This window comes from Pseudorasbora parva, chromosome 5 (assembly GCF_024679245.1).
Source record: "Pseudorasbora parva isolate DD20220531a chromosome 5, ASM2467924v1, whole genome shotgun sequence".
NCBI classification, from domain to species: domain Eukaryota; kingdom Metazoa; phylum Chordata; class Actinopteri; order Cypriniformes; family Gobionidae; genus Pseudorasbora; species Pseudorasbora parva.
Window position 1 is genome coordinate 10080755 of NC_090176.1, and position 18596 is coordinate 10099350.

Genomic DNA, 18596 nt, shown 5'->3' on the forward strand with positions numbered 1-18596 from the left:
AATGTACGGTTGAATGTTTATTTCAACCGTATTTACTTGTACAATTGCTAATTGGTACATTTGCTCTTTTTTAATTACTAAGTGTTTACTTTAAGTGTCTTGGAATTGATATTAGTTAGGTTAATCGTTTTTGCTTGTATTTTTAAACCATAGGCTAAAGTTCATAGCCTGTTGATTTGTGTTCATGGGATTCAGCTACAATGAAATGTTTTATAATAAGAATAAATGTGAATGATATCTAAGGTTATATTTATTTAATTTTTTACCCTACTGGAATCAAAATTAGGAATCAATAAGCAGAATCGGAACCATTCAAACTCAAACAATACTCATCCCTAGTATTGTGCATTTTTCCTTTCCTTACCACTATTTTTGAATTAGTTGTTTAATCATTTTAATGGAACCAGAAATGGAAAATCTCCTACAATCCAAATTCCCAATCCCAATCCTGCTCCTACAATAGTTTAAGTGAGTACCTGATCCAAATTTAAAGCCATTAATATTAACTGAAAATCTTCCACACCTCATAGCTGTCAAATCAAATACAGTGTTTGTGTACACCAACAACATGTTCAACTGACGTCATAGTCTTTCCCTGTCCACCTCCACGGTAGCTTTGAAATACTTTTTTTGAAAATGGTTCTTGTCATGTTCTTGTCAATTTAGAGTTGAATTGACCAGGTCTACGTTCACTTTTCATTACATGGACAAGAGTGGCTGGTACATCCCAAGATTCATGTTGGGTTTCAAACAACATGAGGATAAAAAAATAAAAATCACAGAATCAGTCATTTCTGGATGAACTATTCATTTAATGTCTGTATTTATGCAGAAATAAAAAGTATATTTCCTCTCTGCGATTTGGTTTGGAATAAAATAATATATTATAATATGCATTGATAAATCATGGACCCAAGCATCTAGGACTGTCCATATAACACAAACGTGTTGTGAAATACAGACGCTTAATATTAATGCAAACAAAAATAAAAACCTGGAGGTTTTTTAACAGGAATGCACAGAGGTAATCACTCAAAAGTAAAAATGGTAATGCAACCTCCATTGGTCCACTTGAGAAGGACATGAAGTTTAAATGATATTGTGTTTTAGGATCTAAAGTAGAGTGTGACACTATGTAAGTTTATGATTCTAATGAATCACAAAATCAGAGGCAATGAACTATAATATTACTCGAAATGCACACATGTACAAGGTTTTTCTTGCATTGAAAATATTTTGCCGGACACCAAAATACAGGTCCTTCTAAAAAAAAATAGCATATTGTAATAAAGTCCATTATTTTCCATAATGTAATGATAAAAATTAAACTTGCATATATTTTAGATTCATTGCACACCAACTGAAATATTTCAGGCCTTTTATTGTTTTAATACTGATGATTTTGGCATACAGCTCATGAAAACCCCAAATTCTCAAAAAATTAGCATATTTCATCCGACCAATAAAAGAAAAGTGTTTTTAATACAAAAAAAGTCAACTTTCAAATAATTATGTTCAGTTATGCACTCGATACTTGGTCAGGAATCCTTTTGCAGAAATGACTGCTTCAGTGCGGCGTGGCATGGAGGCGATCCGCCTGTGGCACTGCTGAGGTGTTATGGAGGCCCAGGATGCTTCGATAGCGGCATTAAGCTCATCCAGAGTGTTGGGTCTTGCGTCTCTCAACTTTCTCTTCACAATATCCCACAGATTCTCTATGAGGTTCAGGTCAGGAGAGTTGGCAGGCCAATTGAGCACAGTAATACCATAGTGCCAAAACCACTGGTAAATGGTTTACTGACCGTGAGCAGGTGCCAGGTCGAGCTGAAAAACCAAATCTTCATCTCCATAAAGCTTTTCAGCAGATGGAAGCATGAAGTGCTCCAAAATCTCCTGATAGCTAGCAGCATTGACCCTGCCCTTGATAAAACACAGTGGACAAACACCAGCAGCTGACATGGCACCCCAGACCATCACTGACTGTGGGTACTTGACACTGGACTTCAGGCATTTTGGCATTTCCTTCTCCCCAGTCTTCCTCCAGACTCTGGCACCTTGATTTCCGAATGACATGCAAAATTAGCTTTCATCCGAAAAAAGTACTTTGGACCATTGAGCCACAGTCCAGTGCTGCTCCTCTGTAGCCCAAAAGTGTCTTGACCTGGGGAATGCGGCACCTGTAGCCCATTTCCTGCACACGCCTGTGCACGGTGGCTCTGGATGTTTCTACTCCAGACTCAGTCCACTGCTTCCTCAGGGTCCGGTCACCTCTTCTCGTTGTGCAGCGTTTTTTGCAACTTTTTCCTTCCCACAGACTTCCCACTGAGGTGCCTTGATACAGCACTCTGGGAACAGCCTATTCGTTCAGAAATGTCTTTCTGTGTCTTAACCTCTCGCTTGAGGGTGTCATTGATGGCCTTCTGGACAGCAGTCAGGTCGGCAGTCTTACCCATTATTGCGGTTTTGAGTAATGAACCAGGCTGGGAGTTTTTAAAAGCCTCAGGACTCTTCTGCAGGTGTTTAGAGTTAATTAGTTGATTCAGATGATTAGGTTAATAGCTCGTTTAGAGAACCTTTTCATGATTTGCTAATATTTTGAGATAGGAATTTTGGGTTTTCATGAGCTGTACGCCAAAAAAAAAAATATTTTTAATGAATAAATCGGATAAGTTAATATTACAAATGACGTAATGTGGATGACCGTGTTCGTATGCCACCACCAAAGACCCTTTTTAACCCAGGAAAAGTTATGTATAAACCGAATTTCACATTAAATGTACTGCCGGTATTACGGAGTTAAAGCCACAGCGGACATGAATGCAGCTGATAAAATACAAACAACTGCAAACAAACTGTGCTTGAGAAACACTCTAGCTTCATCAGATTTGAACACAGCTGCCCTGCTTTAAAGACATCACTGACTGCATTTGCGTTGAAAGAAACGCGGTTATGAAATATTTAGTCCTCTTGACAGGTGATCCATCATCCAGTGGCCGGACACAAGCAACTCAAAACATATTCACAAACTGACACGGTCAATGTCACCGTGCTTTCCGCTGAAAACCACTTACACGTCATCACGGATTCAAACGTTCACTGCTTTCATGTTAATCTTGCAGCTATTGCAAAACTATCATATAAACATGCCATCGAATTTATAAAGGAAGGAAAATGTTTTTAAAGTCAGCATGATATTTGACATCACAGGCCGTGCAGGCTATTGATGCCAACATTTCATGATGAATGAAACTGAAATAATAATAAAAAAATCAATTTTTTTTTTTGCAATTTTAAACATTGTTAAAAGTGTAACTTTTTCCCCGACAGCTTTTTTTTTAAAACTTTTTTCTAAAGTTGCTTGCCACAGCCAGCATTTTTGATAATTTTCAAAAAACTTTCATAGCCCCAAAAATATTGTTGTATGAATATCTCAACATGCAATTTATCAAGAGAACAAAATCTCTGAATTTACACAGAAAAAAAAGCATTTTATTCTAGCTTCATGCATTCTTTATCAATACTTGAATGTGGGTGTTTCATGACAAAAAAGAAAACTGAGCAAAAAGCTGAGAAAATTAGTTTTTTTTTCTCTCAAATACTACAAGAGCAATGCTTTTATCGCTTGTTTCTGCCCCTTTTTTACCTGTGTTTTGATCAGAAGATTCAGTTCTCTTTCAGATGCGTAAAAGCGACCTCTACCGTATGACAGTGAAAACATAGAAAGCTGCAAAAGTCCATCAACGGCGGAGGAACATTGTCTCATGAATTAGGGACAATACTGTCAATGGCGGGGAAAGAGTTAATAGACACGGCTGAATCGTCATTTAGGAATAATATAGTTTGAATTAAGATTGCAGTTCTAAAGTACAGTTAAAAGCTATTGTTTTGATATTTAGGCTGCTGATGTTGGCTTTTTCCTGCATTTACAAATCATGTGGGAAATCCTCATGAGGCTGAGCTGAGGAGATGGACTACCTTCCGTTTTGTAAAAGCAGTGGTTGGAGTGCGAATGTGTATTTGAGGTGTGATGTATTGATTCTCCGTGACATGACTCTAATTGGGAAAACCCATTTCAGGTGTACGTCCCTCCACGAACACCTTCCTCGAAACAGGAAAAGGAGTGACCCTGAACATAACTCCCTCCATCACACAGCGACCCTCAAACTCAAGGTGAACAGCGCACAACGTCTAGCAATTTAAAGCTCCTTTTTGTTTTTGTTTTTTCAGTTTGGTTTCAGGATGATCAATGAGGGTCCACCTCAGACTGAATACGTTTTGGAGCAGTTGTTTCCCAACTTTAGTGTATTAAGCATTTCTCTGAGTCTGATTTCGTTCTTTTGGCCTGCCATTAGGCTATGCCTTATCTAGGAACAGGAAAAGTCTGTTCATTTAAGATTTCATAAAGTATGTGTGTTGTATAAACTGTGCCGCATGCATTTACAGACTGTACCTTAAGGAAGGAAAATGAAGTGAAAGAGCAGATGTTTAGTGTTTAAGTGATAAAGTGTTTGGAGGATTTCAGAGACTCACAATGCTGCGTATCGATCCATGGCCGACTGCACGTCTCTGCGGTACACCGTGCGTAGAATCACCATTATAGGGTCAAACTCTTTCTCCCAGACTTCCGCTGGAAAACACACACACACAACAAATGTTGGGTGGGAGTTATGAAAAAGGAGAATCATTTAGAAACAACCTCAGTCTGCCACCATGTGGCGAGAGCTGAGCAATAAGCTTAATAACAACAATACAATAAAACAAATTATAATTACACACTTCTATTTTAGAAAATAAGCAGAAAACCAGCAACAACCACCAAAAAAATCATTGTTTGATTGTTGAAATAATGTATATTCCACTTCTAGAATGAATGAATAGACTATGAAAATATCCTGAAATTTCGTTTACTCCTGTTAACCAGGTCAGCACACTTGCTCCACAATGACCATATAACAAAACTCAACTACAGATGAATTTTAAATTTATAGAAATAGGTTTAGTCATGTCCTGTTATCTATTCTATCTATTACATCTATTACTAGAGAGCAGACGCTTCTGTCCTAATGCAGAGAAAAGGGTTGAATGCTACAATCCACAATGTAGCCACATTGCCATCTGGAGGCAATAGGAGGTACACACACAATATACCAATGCAGTTTATTTATGGGGGGGACATAAAAGGCAAAATGATAAGTTGAGTCACCTTTAGGCGTGTACATGCCCTGCTGCATTGATCCTCCAGGCTCAAACACCGGGGCTTTAAAATCAGCTACACCAGACAGCATCTCCTCAAAACTACAGCTGCCCGGCACCACACCGCTCTTAGGGTTCGGATTCTCCGGGATCTACAGCCATGGTCAAGGACAATCATCAAAATTCAACTAATATGACCAAAATATTAAAGTTATAAAGTCAACAGAGGTCAATAACGGGACAAGTGATAGAATATTTAAAGGGTTAGTTCACCCAAAAATGAAATGTATGTCATTAATGACTCGCCCTAATGTTGTTCCACACCCGTAAGACCTCCGTTCATCTTCAGAACACAGATTAAGATATTTTATACTTTTTTTCCAGAGCGTATGCAAGTGTATACACACTATAATGTCCATGTCCAGAAAGGTACATGGTACGTTTTTTGTTATTTTTGGACCAAAATGTATTTTCGACCCTTCAAGAGACTCTAATTTACCCACTGATGTCACATATGGACTACTGTGATGATGTTTTTATTCCCTTTCTGGACATGGACAGTATAGTGTGCATACACTTAGATACGCTGTCAGACTAAATATACAATATCTTTAACGGTGTTTCGAGGATGAACGGAGGTCTTACGGGTGTGGAACAACATTAGGGTGAGACATTAAAGACATAAATTTCATTTTTGGGTGAATTAACCCGTTATCTTAAATAGGTCATTTATTACTACTTTTTTTCCCCCGGAGCGCCAGTTATTAATTATAATAAGATAAAATTTTTGCCTAACAAAACTACTACTAATAATAACTTGTTACATTTATATAGCGCTTTTCTAGGCACTCAGAGCGCTTTACATAAAAGGGGGGAATCTCCTCAACCTCCACCAGTGTGCAGCATCCACCTGGATGATGTGAAGGCAGCCATATTGCACCAGAAAGCTCACCACACACCAGCTGATGGTGGAGAGGAGACCGAGTGATGAAGCCAATCAGGAAATGGGGATTATTAGGAGGCCATTATGGACAGGGACCAATGGGCAAATTTTGGCCAGGATGCCAGGGTTACACCCCTACTCTTTATCAAAGGACATCCTGGGATCTTAAACGACCACAGAGAGTCAGGACTTCGAGGTCGTAATTTAGGATTTCCATTTTCTCTGGGCATTAAGGCACTTCTTTTCTTTCTTTAAGAAACACTTTCCCCCAGTTTCACAGAAAAAGCTAAAGCTAGTCCCAGACTAAATGCATGTTTGAGCTGTTTTACCCGTCTTAAAATAAGTCAGTGCCATTGTTTTGTCTCTAGATACACATCAGGAATGTCATTTTTCTAAGGCACGCTTATAAAAGCTTCTTAAATGTTGAACTAAGGCCGAATCTATGAAACCAGGCCTTAAAGAATGCTCTTTTTTTTACTGGGTTAAAAGTATTTTTTACATTGCATAATATACTAATTCTTTAATTAATTCTTAATCAAAAAAAGAATTCAAAAACTATTTCACAGGATATGACTCCTTTGAATCGAGTGTGACGATAAGTTGATCCAACACTAGCAAAAGCTCAATCAAAGAGTGCTTGCTGTACTTCCTGTGAGAACACCGTGTTTTGGTGGCGAAAGGATACCAGATCCAGCAGGGAACTGTGGGTACGATCGTTCATACACAACTGCGACACCATCTCCGCTCTCAAAATCTCATCGTCCGACATTCCTGCAGAGAGACACAAAGGCATGACATGAGCTAATATCGCCATCTCTGTGAAACCTACATGAGGGGAAAAACAATCCACATGCATGTGCTATCACACTGGATGGACAACTGGTCCCACGTGTTTCCATTCCCACAGAACCACTCCAAATATAGTTAAGTTGTTTACTTGACCATGCTCAATTTTCTTACTTTTTTAGTAAATATCTTAAAGGCTATTTCACCCAAAAATGAAAATGACTCCATAAATTTACTCTCCTTCATGTATATGACATTCTTCTTTGGGACAAATACAATCAGTTATATTAAAAATATCCTGGCTCTTCCAAGCTTTATAATAGCAGTAATTGTTTTTCTGTTTTTGAAGTCTATAAAAGTGCATCTATTTAGTTAATAAAGGCCTTCTGAAGCGAATTGATGGGTTTGTGTAAGAAAAATATCCATATTTAAAACTGTATAAAGTAAAGTTTTGGCATTGCAAAGCAATTTATTATTATTATTATTATTATTATTATTATTATTAATTTATTATTATAGCATATGTATTCAAATATAATTTATCATTTAATAAATTATAATTTATAACTTAATCTAATTTACAATAAATGTCCAAAAATTAAAAGGCACACTATGCATCTTCTCGCCGCTAGAGGTTGGCTATTCAAAAAAAGGCATAGCATGATGATGCCTTGATTTCGCAGAACCATAGGAGTTGTCGTCTGAATGCAAAATATATAACACTGTTCTAGTGGTTTTTAGTTATTTTAATCCAAAAATCTTACATATTGTGCCTTTAACCTCACATCAAATTTAGTTGTGAAATTACAGCAAAAAAAATATTTAAAGTCACTTTTGGTAAATGAGAAAACCGTCAAATAAATTTTGAAAAAAAGTAGCTTTAGAAAGAAAAAAAATACATTTCATTAACATTTAGACTTCAATGGCCATGAAATGATGACAGAATTTAAATTTTTGTGTGAAGTGAACTATATCTTTAAAAGCTGTACTATGTAACTTTTCCCTCTGCTAGATGGCGCCTATTCAAGACAAAAGCGTAGTGATGACGGCAAGTTTGAGCGCAGAATCTTGGGATATGTGGTCTTCACCTCACAGACAGTGGGAAAGAATCGGGATAGGACTCAGTCAGAAATCATGTTCATGGATGTGGTTATTAAAGGTAGGGTAGGTAATAATGATCTAAAACAGTTCTGTCCAAATTTGTTTAAACTTTCTTTATATGTCAATAAATAATTAAAATGTAACTACTCTGAAAAATCGAGTGACTCTAGACTTTTTAATCTGCAATAAACACCGCTCATTTTCGTTTTGGGACAAATCAAGTGATTGGCTTGGGCGACTGTCACTCTCTCTCGCTACCATGGCGACCACCGCTTTCGTTACAGGATCCGCCCACATGCGCGCACCCCTAAGGAGAGCAAAAGCATTCCAAATTCACAGTGCCGGGTTTTGCAGTCAGCGAAGGCAAACAATGCAAAAAAAAGGAAGATGGTACAAGAAAAGACAATGCACAAAAAGTCTTTGGATAAACAAAGAAATCAAACGCGAGTATCGGCGTGGCTTTCCAACGATGACGAGAACTGAGGGACCTAAAGGGGCTGAAAAACGACTCATTGCTGGCTGTATTTCTGCTGGACAGGTAATCTTTCATTTTGATTCTACATTTTTTCAGTTTATGTTTCCATGAAGCATGTATCAATAGCACATGAAGCTGCCTAATATAGCTATCATAACATTACTTAGCATTAAGTTACAATATTATACACTTAGCCATTAGTAGAGATGATAAATAGTTCAAGTTGATCGCTGTTGTGTTGAATTTCGCAAAATTTAACTTTAGATAACAAAATGCATGTGTAAAAGCCAGTACACCGCATCCAGGAACTTTTTTTTTTAGAGCTAAGTTAGCTTTAGCTGCTACTAATCAACAATGCTTTCATCATGGAAACTCTTACATGCAAAACACAGTAAATGTTATGAATCTTACACGAAATTCATCTTCATCACAGTATAACTGATGTTATTGGAATGAAAATGTATCCCGTTTTTAGCTTTGCCTTATACATATAACTAGCTTGTTACCGAATCAAACAAAAATATATTTTAAACTTTACCAGTATCGTTATTCTAGCTTGATAGTGAGAACTAAAAGACATCTTATTTGTTTATATTCATACTGATAAAGTTTGATTTTTTTATTACAAAAATACAAAGCAGGACAGTGTTGTGGAGCTGAGCAAGGCTGCTGGAGTGATTGTTACACAAACACACGCCTCGCGAGCGGCGGGACTTTTATTATGACGGGACACAGTCATCGGCATTATTTTCCACTTTTCCGGTCACGAGTATGAGGTAACGCAGCTTTGTTTATCATATCAGATATATAGGAGTGTGTTTGATTTCCCCAGCGTTAAAATCAGGCACATCTAAATGTCAGGAAACCCGATTCCTGGCCACATGTCAATGTCCAAGACCCACTGTTTCTTTGGTAAGTTGTAAGGATCACAGTCAAGTCCAACTGCCTTTCATTTAAGCTGACGATTGTTTGTTTTACTCCCATTTTCGCACTTTATAAAAACCAGCCATGTTGGAGGATGTTTTGCCACTCAGTCCGACTGAGAAGGTTTGACCTGGCGGGAAAGTGACGCCAATGCATACCCTCTATACTGAAGCTGTGTGAATGAAGCCTTAAGATACATCAGTTAGAAGAACACATTCTATCTAATGGCAGATCTTGTGTATGTTAGCTTTTTAAAGGAGCACTCCACCGTTTTTAGAAATAGGGCTTATTCAAATTCTTGCCTACATTTAGATATGAGCAAATATTAGTTTGTGTTCAACAGAAGAAACAAACTTAAACAGGTTAGTAACCACTTGAGGGTTAATAAATGACAGAATGACATTTTCTGTGTGAAAAAATACATTTTCTGCATCGCTACTCGTGAATACGCAGGCCACAAGAAGTAATTAGGCAAGTTTTTTTGTTTTTGGGATCACTTTTACTCAGGACATGCTAGCTGGCAACATAGGATTCCATTAATTATGCTAAGCTAAGCTAGCGACGACCCCGTCAAACTAAAACAATGCATGCACTGAGACAAAAATGCATTTCCCCACATATCTAAATGTAGGAAAGAAGTTGAATAAGCCCCATTTCTAAAAACGGTGGAGTGTTTCTAAAACATTATTGAGCTTCAAATGATCAGTATTATTAAAAAAGAGATGCTATGTACCCAAGTGTATTCGGAGACTGCTCAGTATGACCAAAAAGGTGAGCGCTCCCTCCAGCATGGGTCTCTCCTGCTCCGAGTCCAGCACTGCGTTCTGATGCTGAGACGCCATCGTCAGCAAGTCCACCACCTTAAACCTGACAAACACAACGCTTTCAGAAGCCATCTCGAAGCAATGGTGGCTAGGAACAATCTGTGTGAAAACACAAAAGTTTCCATACCTCTCAAACACTGAGGAAATGAAGTAATCTGGATCCAGTCTAGATGCACAAACCTGAAGGCAAAAAAGAGAATTGATTAAATTGATAATGATTAACGATTCAAATCAAACTGCCTACTGAAGAAAATGTGTTGTATTGTGTCTTCTAACTTTTTAACCATCATAGGTTTATCTCAAGGAAACATGGAATATTCCAATAAAATTAAAATATGAGGAATGCAATCACGATACCATGAAGCCGGTTTGGGTGGCTAGCCAGGTATGTCAGTTTAGTTTGTGCCAAACCTGGATTTTTAGGCACCATGAAAGTGGTTTGCCTTTAAGCTGTATTCATCGCCATAGTAACTTACTCCTGGTAAGAGATCTCAAACTGAAATTGGACCAATCAGCTGTGAGCAAAGTGATATATCTAAGATGCACTTAAGTCACTCCCCCAGCTTCTGCTCCAAATTAAAAATCACTACATAAATAGTTTTCAAAATAATAACATTCGACTTTTAGCTATGCTTATTTATAATAATACATTTTGTATGTTTAGATATTATTTATGTAATTATTATACCCTTAATCCATTTCACATGTTCAATTTCAGTTGATCAATTACTATTAAGCACTTAGTTTAAATGAATATAAATAAAGATTATATAAAGAAACGTTACAATCAATAAAGCTATAAAACGACACCAGACTCGAGTCACGATACAAGTGTTTTTTGCTAGTTTCAGCCGGACGCAGTTATCATTTTCACGTCCAACGCCACGTTGTTTAAATAGCAAATGCACTCGCGCCCATCTGATCGCCCATGGGCGTGCTGGTCTGAAAACCAGGTGCGTTCAGGAGCATTGTTGGCGTGTGGCTATTTTGAGGAACTAAAAACGACTGCACCATTGACCAACAAAACCTGCTCTTAAGTCAATAGCGCAGTATTTGATGTGTTATTTAAAGGGCGCGTTAGTAATATGGAGAAGCGTTCAGTCTTTCGACTCAAATTCCTCCATGTAAATAGTGAATCTGCCATGGTGTGAGCACAACTGGCTTTTAAAGGGAATGGGAGATGAGACGTTATGCCCAAAACACACCCATGACTCATTAAGAGAATAGGTACAACTCTTTCGGACCATACGCTGGGCGCACAGTTTCTTCTGTCATTAAACTAGCAAAAGTGAATTCGGAGACCTGTGCACCTCTGCTTCAGACCATGCATCAGGTCAATAAAATAGGGACCTTTATGTTTAAATGAAAAAAGTCACAGCTGAAAGTTGACGCTCCTTGCATGGAAGATGGCATGAGGTGCAGAGCCCAAATCGACCGCAGCAGAGAAAGCGATTTTAACCAAGCGATTAAAACAATGTCTGGAAGTACTTTGCATTTTGGTCGAATCTGAAGAGATATTGCATGAATAAAGGATAAATGCACTGCTTTCACTGTTTGATTATTTACCATTTCATGTCAAGGAAAAGTTCCATGTTTAGCACAGCAGAGCTCACTCAGAGCATTCAATATGCTGTAAAACTTCAATTAATATTAATAATATTTGTTTCAATCACTGAATGAAGCCTGCTATATTTAGAACAAGAGTCGTGACCTTAAATTGCTTGCACAAAACTCTTGATCAGCTCTCAGAATTTGTTCATTTAAACCGTTACGAGAGAGAGTGAGGTCTCCGGTCTTGGCCATTATGATGTGAGCTCCAGACCGTCATCGGCGTTCATCGCTCATGTACCCGCAGAAAACAGCTTCATCTAGCTGATTTACTTGTTTTTGTGTAAGTAATACATTGTCAAATATGTTTAAACTTAAATACACTACCTATACCAGTAGTTAGGTCTCTTTGTATAAATTTGTCCCATTATTGACATAATGTGCGTCACTGACAAAATGTGCAACCTGATGTTAGAATAGTTTAAATATTCATGTTTTTTTAGAGGGAATATTCAAATGTCATTTGAGCAATTTTGACAGCTCTAAACCAAACCAAAAACCACAAAACACAAACTACAAAAAAACAAAAACACAAAACAAAACAAACCACAAAACAAAAAAAACATAAACAAAACAAAAACACAACACAAAAACTACCAAACAAAACAAAACCACAAAACAAAAACACAAAACAAAACAAACCACAAAACAAAAACAAAACAAACCAAAAACAAAACAAAACAAAACAAAACAAAAACAAAACAAAAACACAAACAAAACAAAAACACAAAACAAAAACTACAACACAAAAACACAAAACAAACCACAAAACAAAAACTACAAAACAAAGACACAAAACAAACCACAAAACAAAAACTACAAAACAAAGACACAAAACAAAAACACAAAACAAAAACAAAACAAACCACAAAACAAAAACACAAAACAAAAACAAAACAAACCACAAAACAAAAAACACAAAACAAAAACTACAAAACAAAGACACAAAACAAAAACACAAAACCCCAAAACAGGTGTGGCAAAGATGTTTGTGGTTTTTGAGGTGTTATCGAGTGAGGGGTGTCAGTGTGTTACCTGCAGGAGGTAGATGTCTGGGTCAATCATAGAGTTACAGAAGTGAGACTGGACATAGGTCATGGCCTGACCTTTAATCTGCAGCCCGTTTCTCACCCACATGTTACTATGGATCTCAGACAGGCTAGCCTGCACAAACACACAAACACACACAGATCAACTGATGGATCCCATCTACTTATCACACACTGTAGATAAACATCATAACACTGTCACTTGACATTAAGTCACATGCCAGAAGTGAAACGAGAGACATCGGTCAAGATTTATGACAAACGGCTGCAACTTTACACAACGCAATGTTCTCTGATTCAGCAGCATTAAAGGGATAGTTCACACAGAAAATGTCATTCTGTCATTTATTCGCCCTCAAGTGGTTACAAACCTGTATGAGTTTCTTTCTTCTGTTGAACACAAACTAATATTTTTAAAGAAAGTGGACGGCACATTGATTTCCATAGCAGGAAAGTCAACGGGTGCTGTCAACTGACTTGTTACAAACATCCTTTAAAAAAAATAAACATCACAATATGCCAGTTACATAAAGTAGATTGGTCTAATTTAAATCTGTAAAGTAAGCGCGACTAAGCCTTGACTAACGGCTAGCTGTTCAAACTAGTTGATAAGACAATCTCTCAACATACAGTGCAGTATCATATAGCTTCAGAAGACTTGAAATATACCTTCATATGGGCTATTTTATGTCATACTTTTTGTAGTTTGGCCAGCCCTGGTCCAACAATGGGGTGAATAACTCTGACAGAATATTAATTTTGGTGAGCTATTGCACAATTACACACAGTCAGGTGCTCCTCCTCAGTTAGTACGGTTCTCCTCTTAATATTTGCATTCATCTCCATCATGCATTACCTGTATCTGAAGAGGGTGAACCATGATCTTCATCAGCATCTCCTGATCAGGAAGCAAACTGTCCAAATCCAGACCTTGACACTTCACTCCCTGCGAAACAAAAACAGATTTATAACAATGCACATCAAATAAAGACTTCAAACTGAACTAAACCCTATTCTGCACATCACACAGTTCTGCATTCCACTGCTTTTCTCTTGTTTTCTACATAACATGCACTAAACCAGTGGTTAACGAAACGTATCGAAAGAGTAGTGAATTTGAACAATACAAAAGGGTTAAACCCGACGCTAATTTGCGCTGCTCTTGGTAGATTGCGTTGGTAATTATGGAAATTATACGGCTGTGTCTGTGTTCTTTAATTTGGCAATCTTCAGTAGATCACGCGCAGAACTTTACACTCCCATCTGCGCTTTTATGGACTTGCGCTCTCACACTAATTTGCCTTGTTTAGTAAATCTGGCCCTTAGATTTAAGCATATGGTTTTACTTTATTATAGAAGATACAAAATTGCCTTTTAGTGATTGGCTTTATTTGCCAGTTTAACCTGTTAATGACTGGAGTGTTTGTTGCAGCAACTTAACATAAATACATGGCACACTCAATGAGGATGGTTTTAATACAAATGAGTTCAAATTGGAGCAAAAAAGCTACCCAAGATTCATGTGGCCCATCACAATTTACATTCAATAACATTTGTTTACTGCTCATATCCACTTATTGCATTAGTGGTGGGGATTTTTTTAATAACTCTTTCTGCAGGTTACATCGTTTTGCAAGTATTAAACTGTCTTAATGAATGAGTCATTGAATTATTCACTCAACCAGTTTGTTCAACAAGACTGATTCGGTTTTAGGAACTAAACTAAGCCATGGCACAAGTTCTGAGTGTGTCAGACTGTGCTCCAAACTCACCTTGCTGAGGAACATGGCGTAGTATCGATGAAGGGGTAAATGAAACGTCAGCTGGTTGAGGGAAGGCTGCGACAGAGAGAGAAAGGTTTCTCACCAGTTCCACATTCATCAGCTCATATAATCAGTTTAAACGTCAAGACTGTACCTCATCTACAAACCCAATGGCATCAAACCACATCTGAAGGGTCTCCAGACAGTACCGCACCACTGTCTTAGTGTACTCCTGGGTCTCCTGACAACACACAACATGTTCAGTTCAAACACAAGCTTCCAAAAAACACATTTCTGCATTCCACTGCTTTCCTATTGTTTTTCTACGTAACGTACTAAACCAGTGGATTTCAACCAGGGGACCTGGGGCCTCAAAAAACTTCCAAGGGGGCCTTAAGATGGCTTACTACTTATAATACCACAAAACAATCATTCAATTTAGCTAAAACAACTAATATACATCTTTTAAACTATTCCAAACTCTAAAATATCTTATTGGGAAGAACAGGGTTTCTGCAGGGTTTCATCAGTCAAATTTAAGACTTTTTTCAAGACCTTCTTATAACCATTACGATTTAAATTTATGACCTACACGAATTACGGTAAATAACTTACGGGCATTAAAATTCCTTTCAAAAGTCTTTATTATTGACTTTCATTGAATTTCATTATTTAAAGAGTAATTCTATTATTTCTTACTTAAGATTAAGAAACTGAAGCCTTCGCCTTCTTTTTCTTCAGTATCAAGAACACAGGAACACTTAACCATTATAACATTGTAAAGTAACATTTTAAATTAACAATTATTTTATGGCATTACTTTCCAAAATAAGTCAGTCAGTCAGTGTCTGTCTACATTTTTCTCAGTTTGTCTCCTTTAACGGTGAGGTCTTATCTTTCCCGCACATAAATGTTTTGGCTACGTCAGAGTCTGGGAACATTGTTCGGAAAAGTATGGCAATATCCTCGTTCCCGTTGTACAACTGGTGTTTGGTCACAGTATTCAACACCCGCAGGACCTCTGCTTTTAATGTGGAGGTTGATCCAAAACCACTGTGTGTGGCACTGGATGCGACAGAAACGGAAACCCGCGCTGTAGGCTACTTGGACCGGGTAACGTTAGTGACGGAGCCGAACAAAACTGACAGATCACCTGCACCCGCTGCAGGCCTTTTACAGCAACGATATGCTTTTCCGACTTTGCATGCGACTTCAAGGCTTTTATGCCTAAAAAAAACAGCTACAACGTCTTCAAGCCCGTCTACCAATTGTTAGCGACGGGCTTGAGCCAGCTACTAAACGCACCGTCTTTGAGCCATAGATCGTTAAAGGTACATTTTCCCATTCTGATAGCCAGGATGATTTCCATTTAACTAAGCAGTGACTCAGTATGATACAGTATATTCGGAGTTTACGCGCGTTTCTGTGAAAGTCCTTCCGACAAGTCTGTATGTTGCCGCATGGGCCTTGTAGTTCTGGAACACTGGGATACCACCCAGATTCCTCATACAAAACTACAACAGGCGAAACGAATGCCATTGCTGCCGCGAGCGCATATCAATTTAAGTTGTGGCTAAATGTTTTTTATGACTTTGTATGGAAAATCCAGACGTTTTTATGGCCTTAAATTCTTACTGTTAAATGCATTACTTTTTATGACCCCTTGGAAACCCTGGAAGAAATTGTGAGTGGGGGGGACCTTGAAGTCAAAAAAGTTATCTGTGTTAGACGGGCGTGTTTGACCGCTAAACCAGTGTGTAACGTGTATTGCAGCATCTCGCACATGACAGTGTTCTAAAATTAATTATAATGATTACAAACTGAAAGTCCGTATACAGCAGATAAATGAATTTTACAAATAAAAAGGCGTAGGAGTAATGCATGCGGAGATGAATGTAGCTCACCTTGACTTTGCAGTGTGTGAGGAGACCCCACATGGGCTGAGCGCAGGCCTCCAGCTCAGCTGCAAACGCTGCGTAGTACGTCTGAGACTCAAACTCCACGTGCTCATTCAGCTCTCTCTTATTCAGATTCATTCCTGACAGAGCAAGAGGTACAGAGAAGAAATCCAATACAGCACAGCTTTAATAACTCCATGCTCAATTAAGTAAACACGCATTCATTCCCATTGTGCCATTCACAAGACCAACAAGAAAGAAAAAAAGCACCACAGACTTTGAAACAAAAACAATGTCTATGACTGCAGGATTTCCTGTCAGGTCAGTTACTGACCTTGGAAGAATGAGACGAAACTCATCCAGAGCAGCAGCAGAGAATGATCATCCAGGAAGCGCTTGGCCACACTTTGGTGTGAGAGGATATTAATAAAATCACTAACTAAAGGCCAGTAGGTGTTATTCTTCAGTAGAGCTTCACCACAGTTCACCACCACGTGACGATTATTCTCCTCATCTGTGACATTAAAAACACAGATAAAAGACATGCTTTAAGAAATGTCTGACAGCACGGCCTTTCGGTCGCGTGGTTTCTTTGGTCACCTTGCAGTTCGCTCTTGATAAGGCAGCTCTCCATCATGTAGAGCAGCACAGTGACCATGATGTCCAGTAACTGGCACTCCTCTGTGACGTGTCTCGCCAGCTCCTCGTTACTGAAGAGCTGCACGCTGATGTGAACGATACGGTTGGACATGGTGTCGGACTCGTGGCTCTTCATGAGGGTCTTCATGATGAAGGCGTAGTGTTGTACAAATGTTTTAGTGAACGTGATCTGTGGCACAGAAGAAAGGGCATATTTAACCACATTTTGGTTAAATAACTAAAGAAATGATAAATAAATCATATATAACTAACTATGCCGTTCTCATGCTCAAGGAGGCAATTCAGAACAGCGAATCTAATCAGCATACATGCAAAAAAGTTCACTTCAAGAATTAAAAAAAGTGGCGTGCATGTGTTTGTGCACAACGAAAAACAGAAAGGGTAATCTATATTATATTTCCATAAGCACAGACTTAACACAGCAAGAAAAAATTCAGTCAAGGATAAAAAAATAAACGATGTTTTGAGACAAATTGTGTCGTTTAATGGAAAGCTATGTGAATAGAGCAACAGGATTTTGAACAACTCTGCACTTCTGTGCGACGCCCTTTATTATCAGTCGTCTGTTTGGTAACTTGTACATGAACACTGTGCTGCGCCGTTACACAAAATAAATGCTGTTTTCAATAGGAGGTGAAATGGAAATAGCGATCTAAATTTTGGGGTGGCCAATCAGATGTCAGGGCTCCGCTACTGAGGATATATAGAAAAATTCAGCATTGGTGCATATACAAATTATATTATGAATATGTTCATGATTAAGTTTTGTATTCCAATGAAACTTATTTTTTAACTTTAGTTTTGTCGAAGCAAGAAAGAAAAAAATTCAGAATCAATCTTACCAAAAAAAAAAAAAAAGGGAAATTCACATAATGTCAACTTCTGTTCACAAATTTGAAGGCTGCTATTGGATCACTGAATGTTAAATTAGCATATTATGTGACTCAGCGTTACTCTGCAAAGAGCTTGAGCTTCCTTGAGAACAAAGTTAGTAACTAGTAGTTAAGAACAAGGTCAAAAATGTATACTTACAAAGTAGCAAATGTATTAGAATGGGTTAACTTGCTTTAAATGTTCAAAAAAAACACATTATTTTCCACATACTGTTCATTACTTCAGCACCTCTATTCCCAGTTTGTCTGAAATGTCCTCATCGATTTCTGGTTTGTACAAAGCCCCTCCTGCTGAAAATCTCAGTGCTCTGATTGGTCAGCGGACCCAGTGTGTTGTTATTTGGCTAAATAAATACCTCAAGCATGTGTTGGAAATGTAAAGCCATTACCATAAAGCAAGTTTCAGTTTACAAGGCTTCTAATGCAATTGTGTTATTGGTTTAACCATATTTTTTCATCCGAATGCCATTACATAGCAA

The 18596-nt window shown here is 37.9% G+C and overlaps 1 protein-coding gene across 4 annotated transcripts in view; it reads right to left on the bottom strand.

Annotated features, from left to right (window-relative positions):
• ubr3 (ubiquitin protein ligase E3 component n-recognin 3) overlaps positions 1–18596 on the bottom strand; it is a 120736-nt gene that overhangs the window by 90470 nt on the left and 11670 nt on the right. For all 4 annotated transcript variants that reach the window (XM_067443213.1, XM_067443211.1, XM_067443212.1 and 1 more), the window contains exons 8-19: positions 17165–17393; positions 16899–17078; positions 16571–16704; positions 14821–14907; positions 14676–14741; positions 13760–13849; positions 12890–13018; positions 10374–10426; positions 10156–10289; positions 6822–6907; positions 5204–5345; positions 4531–4627 (exon numbers count right to left, since the gene is read on the bottom strand). In XM_067443213.1, coding sequence (XP_067299314.1) covers positions 4531–4627; positions 5204–5345; positions 6822–6907; positions 10156–10289; positions 10374–10426; positions 12890–13018; positions 13760–13849; positions 14676–14741; positions 14821–14907; positions 16571–16704; positions 16899–17078; positions 17165–17393 — 1427 coding nt within the window. The remainder of the gene's footprint in view (positions 1–4530; positions 4628–5203; positions 5346–6821; positions 6908–10155; positions 10290–10373; positions 10427–12889; positions 13019–13759; positions 13850–14675; positions 14742–14820; positions 14908–16570; positions 16705–16898; positions 17079–17164; positions 17394–18596) is intronic.